The 10,191-nt window shown below is 38.3% G+C and overlaps 1 protein-coding gene and 1 long non-coding RNA gene across 2 annotated transcripts; one reads left to right on the top strand and one right to left on the bottom strand.

Annotated features, from left to right (window-relative positions):
* Positions 1 to 644: 644 nt before the first annotated feature.
* Positions 645 to 7,415, top strand: LOC131157048 (uncharacterized). The gene is made up of 3 exons (XR_009137200.1): positions 645 to 1,276; positions 3,368 to 3,596; positions 3,732 to 7,415. It is a non-coding gene; the product is annotated as an uncharacterized LOC131157048 (long non-coding RNA).
* Positions 7,416 to 7,604: 189 nt separating this feature from the next.
* LOC131157047 (aspartyl protease family protein At5g10770) lies at positions 7,605 to 9,962 on the bottom strand. Its single transcript, XM_058110900.1, has 2 exons — positions 9,628 to 9,962; positions 7,605 to 9,160 (listed from the first exon to the last, which is right to left on the bottom strand). Exons 1-2 carry the CDS (start codon positions 9,779 to 9,781, stop codon positions 7,890 to 7,892), a joined length of 1,425 nt encoding a protein of 474 aa, XP_057966883.1. The 5' UTR covers positions 9,782 to 9,962; the 3' UTR covers positions 7,605 to 7,889.
* Positions 9,963 to 10,191: the final 229 nt, after the last annotated feature.

The raw sequence follows: 10,191 nt of genomic DNA, 5'->3' as shown, positions 1-10,191 counted from the left end.
GATCTTTAATGCAAAAACCCCCTGCTACTAACTCCGAGTTATGCGTAAGGTAATTCTTCTCGTACTCCTTGAGTGCCAAGAATCATATGCAATCACCCTTCCCCATTGCATTAGTACGCACCCGAGTCCTTTTCGGGATGCATCACTCTAAATTACAAAAATCCCTTCCTCTGAAGGGATTGTCAGCACCGGCACAATGACAAGTCGCTGCTTTATCTCTTGGAAACTTTGTTCACACTCATCTGTCCAAAAGTGGCCACATCACCAAAGGCTGGAAAGAGCCATGATCCGAAAATATGTCTTTAAACCTGAAAGGATTTGGACAGCAAGAAACCTTGATTCCAATAGGATAGAAAAGTGATTAAAAGGGTTCTAGGTAAAACGATTTGAGTGAGATTAAGGAACTCATCCTCCCACTAGCTAGAGAACAAGAACATGTCAAGTCTGACTGCCTCTTCCTAAAAAAGAGGGTTTTTGTAAAAGGTTTCTTCGCTTAGAAAGGAGCGTTCATAGTAGAATCCTTTAGTAGTATTGGTCAAAGGCGAGAACATAGGCTGGGGGTTACTAAGCATGTGATGTTTTGAGATTTTAACTTTGCAAAATTTATGCAATATATATTGTTGATTCAAGGGAAAAGGTAAAGTGTTCTGATAGATTAAATCGTTATAGTCGAATGTAGGGAGTGTAGTGACAAGTAACTTACTATTGCAGAAGGAGGAAAGATATACTCTTTCATTTTAAACTGAATTCAATGTCTATTTTTGGTTAGTTTTTGGGTATGTCGAAAGGTGTTGGACAAAAGGTCGGTTTCCAGTGTACGGAGTTAAGGTTCAGCGAAGGGGATGGAGAAGATAAGGATTTAAGGTGAGAGTTAGGGTTTTTGCAATCCTGGGAGATGAGTGGCGGCTTACTGCTAGTAGGTGAGAGGGCGAAGGGAGACAAGTGGAGGAGGAAAAGTTCAGTTTAGAGATCAAAGAGAGATCTGCCATTGTCGCGAGCTCAGTGGAGGGAGGCGGACGAAGTTGAAGCAGAGAACCATTGTGAGAGTCGCGTGTTTAAGATCATCGGCGTTGGAGCACTGTTCAGGGAGTGGCAGAGCAACGTCAGTGCGCAGGAGGGAGGCGGATGAAATCGAAGAAGAGAACCATCGCAGTCGAGGAGTGTTTGAGTTCGTCAGTGTCAGAGCACTATTCAGGCGGCATCGGGTTCGAAGCAGAGCTTTTTGGCCTGATATATCATATAAGCAATGACAAAACAGCAAGTAGGCATGAAACAGGTGAGTCAGTGAGTGAGTGCATGCACAGGAGAGTTGAAGAACCAACTGTTTCTCAAATCACTCTATGATTTCTGTGCAATTTAGCATTACACAATTTCAAATTTGCACTATGATGCTCCGTTGAAACAAAAATGAAAGGCAAAACAAAAAATGATGTTTAATGTTGTACATGATACAGATGTGAATAACAAAACTAGCACATTAAACTACCTGAGGGATAGTCAGGTGACGAACCATCTGCCCCGGTATTACCAGTCATTTTTTTTTTTTTTTGGATGACCCGGGACTCCAGCCATCATTGCGTCATTTGGACACTATTTTGTGGTACCAAATTCAGGGGAGTGAAAGTTGCTCGTCCATTTGCACACCCTGATAATGCACCGGAGTAAACTCTTAAGGGGAAATCGACCATGACCTTGGGATCACCAAATCATAAGTCAGAAAGAAGCCTTTTGCATCCCTTAATTTTCATTGATCTCAGATGTGCTCAGGTTCACCACGATGAGGAAGAAAAAAAATAATAGGAAGAAAGTGATGGAGGGAAAAGAGGAGGTAAATGATAGGAAGAAAGCAAAAGAGTGGACTGACCCTTCTTTGCCTCTCATTTGCTTTCTTTCTGCTAGACATGAGTATGGAAAATTCATGTGCTTCTCAATTTTCAGTAGTAATCTATGCTCTTGTGAAAGGGAATTGCCCAATTTGGTCGGGTCTTTTGATTTTTTTCGAAATACCTCGCAACTGCATGTAACTGCAAAGTAAACTACCCATTTCTTACTTATGAAAAGAATATAATAGTAGAGTAGATGATAATTTTTTTATTTATTTTTTAAAACACTAGGATCTGTGGCTAACACAACTAGTGAATAGTAATAAGAATGTGCGATGTGTGCAAAAAAGTTGAGAGCCATGTTTAGTTATTAGTGGGAATGTACAAAAATTACTGAAAAATTGAAAATCAGACTGAAACCGAACTGAAACACTTCTCAGTTTGGTATTTCGGCTTGTTGTTTCAGTTTTTAAAGATAACAAATTTTGATTTCAGTTTCAGTTTCGGTTTTGGTCCATAACTAAACTGAAAAAAATCAAAAAACCAAATTAATAAATTATAATTGTATAATTTAATATCATACTAATACTTATCCAAAATTTGGGACCCTGGACTACATATTACAAGTTCAAAAATTTTCAAAACCAAAGTTTAACCCGGTTTTTATAAACCAGATTTACAGTTCATTTCAGTTTTGGTTCATGGAATTTCAAAACCAAAGATTTTGGTTTGGTGTTCAGTTTCCCAGTAACCGAATTGAATAGAACTGAGAACAACCGTAGTAATTGGTAGTTATGGGTAGATTTATATTTGTAAAATAATTACCCATTAAGTGAAATTTTTTTCAATAGAAGTTTGTAAAAATAGGATTTTTTGGAAAATAATGTACAAAAAATGCAGATTTAAAATTGTCTTATCTTCCTTCAATCAATAGTGCAGATTCTTTTTTCCCCTTATAATGGAGAATCCTAGCACATCTGAGATCTTTCCATGAAAATTAAGGACATGCATAAGGATTCTTCCCACACTTGGCCGCTGAAATGACTAGTACCAGGGTAGAGTGGTTCATCACTTGACTCACCTTCAGTTTTATTGTAGCTAGTTTTGTCACTCGCACTAGTATCACTCGTGTAGCAGCGCACATCATTTTTTGTTTGTCTTTTCATTTTTCATTTCAGCATATAATCATTAATGTAAACTTGTACTTGTGTAATGTATCCTAGATTAGAAATCATAAAGGAAGCAATCTGAGAAACACATTGAAAGGGAATATTTGCGTCTGCATTATGCAGCATAGGATTCGAGAGTGGGAGAAGAGAAGAATGCAAAATTCAACTCAGTGATCAGGTTTGTAGGATGAACATCATGTCTGATGTTCTCTAGTTAGCTCTGGCATCTATTTTAAAGGCGCAGTAATCTGACACCCTTACCTTTGTTTGCGTAACCTGCCGTATGAGAACAGTTGTTTCTGTTTAATGTCCAAATGTAATTGAAGGGTAAGCCTAATTCGATTGTTTAACTAGTTTCTTCTTCATTGCTTTCAGATTTTCTTGGTGTAGTCTTAATGCATTTTCTATCATTATACAACCAGTCGCTCTTTGCAATCACCTTGCTTGTCCTTAATGGCTAGGAGAGATGGGGTAGCAATAGCAAATGTGAACATTGATATCTGTGTGGCTGGAACAGTCTTAGCCATCCTTCACTGGGCTGAGCTCTTCGATTGGAGCACTAAGTGGGCGGGTCTTTATTCATTTTCCACCTAGTTGTGCCAAGGTAAACTTCTATTTTTGTGACAAGTATTCTTAAAATTGAACTTTAGGTTCATAATGAATTAAATTAGTGCAAGTTTCGCTACAATTATGATAATTCAATAATTACTTGGTTCTATTTTGCTACCTTGGTTGACAGGTTGGATTGGATATGGTCCTGTGCAACTAAAAAATCCAGCTTCATTAGAATATAACACACTAGCAAACACAGAATGCACATTATTCCTGTTAAGTATTCTTATGTATGAATTTGAGAGGAGGAAATAAATTTTGCATTTCAACCTCTCTTTTTTGTTTTTATTTTTTTTCTTTTTTGTTTCTTGTCTTTACTTTTTGTTTTGTATTTTTTTGGTTAAATCTGTTGGATTCAGGTTTGGTGGGATCAGTCAAAGTTTAACCAATGTTCAGACTCAATGGCTTTCCATATTTTACTTGCCGTTGAACTGTTAATGGATAATTTTTTATGACTGGGTATGTTTAGGTTGCTCATTTGGTGGGAGTGATGATAGGAGAGCTCTATCCCTATATTTGGAGAGGCTTGGATTTCGAGTTATACTGGATTTGGATAAGATGTAATATAAAATTGTATTTGAATTTATTCAAATCGACCTAAATCCAAATTCAAGGCCCAAAATCCATGCTTCCAAAACGCAATATGTATAACTTTTATTATAGGTGGGTAACATCACCTCATTTTTTGTGTACCTGTTAGAGTTATTATTTTCTTCTCTGCTGATGTAAAATAAATAAATAAAGGCCATATGTCCGGAGGATGAAAAATTCCTGGGTGCTTGTAAGGCAATGTGAACTTGTGGCAGGCAAGGAAAGCTGGAAAACCAATCTGAACTGGGATATTAAATCAAAAAGTTGACCTTTTCTTTCAGTTCGATTAATTGAAAAAAAGAAAAAGAAGGTTATTGGTTCGATTATCTCAATAACCATGGTTCATCAAAAACTTTCTTATAATTGTTTTTATATATTTTATAAATATATACTATATATTTTTCCTACAAATTTTTAAGATTTTACTGGAAGATGCATACTGATTCATGGACTAGCAGACACAATGGATCTCCTGATGCTCACAATATTGCTGCCCCACCATCTTCCACTCCCACGCTCACTCGTTTGCTGCCACACCATCCATGGTGATCTATCTTTCCCAGACTCATTGCCCCACACAATCTCCTACTCTGTTGTTCCGCTCGACCCATATGCTGTGGATCTTTGTCGTGCACGACTGTTTCTTTTCTAGTTTCCCTCTCGCTTCCTCTAAGATTTCACTGGATGTGTTGCAGGCTTGCAACAGTTGAGTGGTGAGGATGTTCTGCAGTTTGCATTTGCTGGTGGGTGCTTAGCAATTTTTGTAATTTTCTGTTCTGGACTTTCTGTATATATATTTATGTATTTGGTTTTTTTTTTTCTCCACAGTTTTGGAAGTTGCTAATCTAGACCTTTATGTAGAGTTATAACATCTTTTTTTTTTAGGTTTTAATTAACAATCTAGGCATTACAATTAGCTTTTGAGACTTTAATATTAAATTGTCCTTGGGTGTAAGTGCTTGCCTTCAATGATTGCATTTGTTGAAATGGAGAGTTGCACGGATTTGCTTTTAGGGAATGTGAACAGGGGTTCATTTGGTGTTAGCAGAAAGTACATGACATATTGGTTGGTTTGTTTTACCAGTGGAATTTGATCCAAATCATTGGTTAACTGACCAAAGTGGTTTGGTTCCAGATGAAACTGAAATTTAGCTTGGATTGCATTTTGTGCATATGGTTTGGTTAACCAAGCCATGCCCATACCTAATGTGAACAACGCTGAAATTCCTGGATGGGTGGAGACCATGCTTGTATAGGTACTTGTCACTTGCACTGAGCTTTATTGTGCACAGGGGTATTGGAATACGGATGCAAAGGAGGTTCCATCTTCCCCTCAGGTAAAGTTAATTACTTTGCATTTGTAATTGCTAAGGCAAATTTTTTCTAATTATGAAGAAGGGTCACCTTGATGGGAGTAGCAGTTGCTGATGGACCTGGCAAAGAAATCCTCATCATTTTAGATATCCATGAGATTTTAATTGTAAACTATTTTTGTTTTCAATAATTACATATGTATTTTGATTTCTGAAAGTAGAATTTTGAATTGAATTTATGTTTTACCCTTTGAGTGTTCATACAGAGCATTCAGCACCATGATCAATATCTGACTCTTTGGTCATTTTCAATTTGATTTTATTTATAGAGTCACGGTTTAGATGCAGCAATACCCTTTGAGAGTTTTGAATTAAGTGGCTGCTTTCAAAGTTCAGATCAAACCTGGGAACTACCTTTTGACAGCCCAACAATGTTATTTGACAATTTTATTGCATATAATGTATTTACTGTTGAATTATTCATGAATCAAGATATTGTGAAAATTTATGAATTTTTTAATATTTTGAGTTTTGGCAGAATAGCAGTGCATACCCTCTTTTTGTCTAATATGCATTGCAGAATGACAGTTTAATTCTTCCTCCACTTGAATATATTTATTGTACTCTACCCCAATAATTATTCCAGATTCTTTGCTGGTTTTGTTTTGAGTTTTAATCTGCATTGCATTACTGCTGGATTTCGAAATTGTTCTCCACATTAAACATTTCTTAAATATTCATGATGTCCAGCAGTCCCTAGTTGTTGCCAACTCACCCATATATGTTTACTATTTTTAAGCTATCGAGTCCATATTCTCTTTTGATGCTGTTGGTTCCCTTTTTGATGTTCTTCTGCATCAAAATGTTTGAAAAATCCATCATTTCTGTGATCTAATTTTTCTAGAGACTGTTGCCATATGATGCTTCGGACTGCTGGTTTTGGTTTTGGTGTTGTGTATCAAATTGAAATTTTGGTACCAGATTATTTCTCTGCTGGGTGTTATTAATGCAGTATACGAGATTATTTATATGTTTCTCAAATGATGGGCGCATCAAGTGGTTGTGACTTCTTGGACTTTGAGCTTCAAGCTTTGCTCCTCCACTATAGAAGGCACATTCTTTGCTTCACTTACGTCGACTGATCATATCGAGACGCTTTCATTGCTTTGGATTGGAAGTCATACTCCGCATTTTGAAGGTCATGCTGATGCATTTTGGAAAAACCTTCAGTTGGCTGTTGTAATCCAGACCAAGCTGAGAATCATTCCAATTGGGCTGCTGGATTTAGTGACCAAAAGTGACCCTTGCTTGCCCATTCAGCCAACCGAAAGGTTCGAAATGTTGAAGGATAAAACTGGAAAATGATTTTCTTGAATCCAAGCTTGGTTATCTGTTTAACAGAGGGTTCTACATGCAACTTTACTGGATGTTACTTGACGTGATTCCTTGGAAGATCTCGGAGAACTTCCTTGCGAAAGTTAAAGAAGGGGGCTGGAAGGCATATATTTTTTCAACTAATTTGCTGATGTAATTTCATCTGCCTGCTTGGCTTCACTGCAAAATCCCAAGAGGGACAGGAAGAAAGGGGAAAAGAGGTAAAAAGAAACGCATCAAGTGGGACAATGATTTGCCTCCAAATGCATAATTAAAACGAAGACAGTGGCTCATGTTCCCATTCACTGCATAGACATCCTTTTAATTTCTCCACTGCACTATTGGAAGAAGGAAGAACAATAGCTCCAAAATGAAGAAATTCTGCAGGTGGACCCATTATATGTTTGTTCTGTTTGTATACATTCATTCCACAAATCTTACAGATTCCATCTTTGCTGTATAATTTATCATTCCCTCCAAGATGTAGAGCATCAAATCTGCTTTGAATTGAGTAAACAATTTCTTTTACTTTTTCCAGCATCCTTTTTTTAATGTCGAATATTCTCCCTTCTCTGTACATTGCACAGTGACTTGTTTATTGAAGCTCTGTTTGGTTTCTGTGAAACATATATGAAAATGAAATATTTTATCCCTTGAGAACCACTCCCGCCCCAAATTACATACTTTCTTCCCTTCCATTTTTTACCTGCAACCAGTTGCAATTGCATAGATTCCAATATTCCCTTTAATAAATTACAGGATCAATATACAACTTAATCCTTGCTTTCTTAGCATAGGAAGTTTAATTTTTGCTCCATTTATAGAGACAGAAAAATTGCAATCACATTGCATTCACATGTTCTGTACCACCTCCAATAGATAGTGTCAAGCTTTATACAATATAGGGAATGTGAAAAGACTTCTTTGTCAGACTAAATTGCCGACTTAGCGCTAAGTCAGCTTTGGTCTGAAGAATTGTAGCACAACCACACATTAATCTTTTTAGTTTAAATAAAGCTGCAAGTTTCTTCAGCAAATCCCAACGTAGACCCTTTGGTATCATATATAACCCTGAGGTTCTTCTGCTGATAATTTCCAATAATCCCAATCTCATCCTCGTATGATAAGCTTGCAACTGCTAAACAAACCTGAGATGCATCGGACTTTACAATGTAAAAGATCCCATTTGCATCCACATTCACCTCAGCATTTCCCTCGAACTGCATCTTCACCGTTGGAATGTTTACTTCTGCAAATCCAGTGAGGTTAAAGCAAGTGTCCAAGATTGAATAACCTGGTGCAGATGGAAAACCCAAAAATTGTTTCAAAAATTCAGTCTTCACGGCATTGTAGATCGATGGAGGGAGCCTTGTTATGACGGTGCCAGAATCAATTAGAATTCCGCCACTAGGAAAACTCAGACCCTGCAAAGCCACCCCACCAATGCTGATCTCAGTGAGGTTGAGGAGGTAGAAGGTGGGGAGTTGTGGATTTGGAACCATTCTAGTATAGGAAATGCGAGTAGAGTTCTTGTAAACTGAAGAATCACCACCTAGGGTCAGGGAACCCGAAGCCTCAGCGTCGGTTGAAGGAAGACAGTACGAGAAAACCCCTCCAAAGATGGCAGAAGTTTGAGAAACCATGGAGAGATCACTCCTTCCCAGTCCAATGAGGCCTGAAGCTCCCCCAAAGAGCCCTCTGTTGTCTCGGCCACACCCGAAGACAAAATTATCCACTGGAGTATTTCCAATATTGAGATGCTCACGGCCTAGCTCTCCACGAGTGAAGGACCCATCACCATAGCTGACGAAGTAGTTGCAGGCTGGGGGGCTACTCATCCCGCACACTCCTGAATTCCCAGTAGCATATTGCAGAGACTGGCAAGTTGATGTGTTGCACGGAACAGATTGGTATGAAGGAGATAGAGAAGGGTTGAAGAGAGGGTCTTGTTGATTGTAGCATGAGGTGCAAGGCTGACATTGAACCCATGTCAAGTCGCTTCCTGTGTCTACAATCACTGTCATTTTTCGATCTCCTAACTCCATCCCGACAACGTAGTTTAGAGTTTGAAGTTCTATACCAGGAGTTAATGGGATTTGAGCTTCTGAAACGCCTACAGCCTTGCCAGAAATCATGTTTCTGATTCGCAATTGCAGTGACTGCACCCGAACATCGTCATAAATCAAGCGTTTTTGAAGTCTTTCGTCCAAGTTGCTGGACAGCCCAAAGCCATAATCAGAGTGCTTCATTTCCAATATGGTTGCACCCTTCTCTCTTCCTAAAATTTAGGGGAAAAAAACCCAATTCAGGTGATAAATTACTTTTGTGACTTTGTCATGTCCCAAAAGATTGTATCCATTGACATTTTTGCATTAATCTGCCATTGACTTGTAAATTTTTTGTGCTAGTATTTTTTTTGGGTTGGGGGGGGGGAGGGGGGGGGGGTGGAGAAGCAGGTTATAGAAAAATGTTCCTTATTTCTACCCCTAAACGTTTAGGGTCCATGAAGGCACTCTGGAAAAAAAAATTAACATATATTAGGATAGAAAGCACTTAAGAGGTTGAGAGAGAGAGAGAGAGAGAACAATATGGTTGTTTCCATAAAACATAAAAGCAGGTCTAAAATACATATCCCAAAGTAGGGAGTTAAATAAAGCTAAAAGAAAAAAAGGCCAAGGCCGGTACAATGCATATATAAGATTATAATTTATGAAAATTTTCTTTAAAAAGTTTATTAGAACTCACTTGATTTTTGTGAAAAGCAAGTTGGGATGGTACTCTGCTGTTCCCGTTGAAACTTTGGCATGTGGAGGACTTTCTTCTCTTCGAGGCTGCTAACTCCATTGACAATACCTAGAGGAAGAAGAAGAAGAAGAAGAAGGAGAGTTGCTTGTGCCATTGTTGTTTGTGGACAGTGCAGAGAGAAAGAGAGAGAGAGATGGCAGAGAAAAAGGGAAAGTGGGAAAGAGGGAAGAGAGAGAGCGAGAAAGAGAGAGATTAAAGATAGTTTAGAGACTCTTGAGAGAATTGGAAGATGGCATGAGAACAAAAGCACAAGGGCTGGCTTCAGGACCCACTGGTGCATGAGAAATTATTGGTGTTTCACGTGCATTTATATACGGAGGAAAAAGAAGTCCTGTGTTTTGTAATTGTAGGTGCAGCGTAGTGGGCTGAGATAAGCAAGCAACCAACTTGCCATTTACAAATACCCCTTTTATTTCCCTTCCACAGATAACGACTGATCTTTCGTCCTCCCCTCACGGAATCAACTGTACGTTTCTCTCTCTCTCTCTCTCTCTCTCACACACA

Source organism: Malania oleifera, chromosome 6 (genome assembly GCF_029873635.1).
Source record: "Malania oleifera isolate guangnan ecotype guangnan chromosome 6, ASM2987363v1, whole genome shotgun sequence".
In the NCBI taxonomy this organism is placed as follows: domain Eukaryota; kingdom Viridiplantae; phylum Streptophyta; class Magnoliopsida; order Santalales; family Ximeniaceae; genus Malania; species Malania oleifera.
The sequence above is the reverse complement of the archived record's forward strand: the minus strand, read 5'-3'. Positions and strand labels throughout refer to the sequence as shown.

Excerpts from the sequence above, each read along its gene's own strand:
- LOC131157047 (XM_058110900.1), bottom strand. The coding sequence starts at position 9,781 with ATGGCACAAGCAACTCTCCTTCTTCTTCTTCTTCTTCTTCCTCTAGGT. Across the intron at positions 9,161-9,627 it reads TTGCTTTTCACAAAAATCAA|GAAGAGAGAAGGGTGCAACC; the intron begins GTGAGTTCTAAT and ends CCTAAATTTTAG.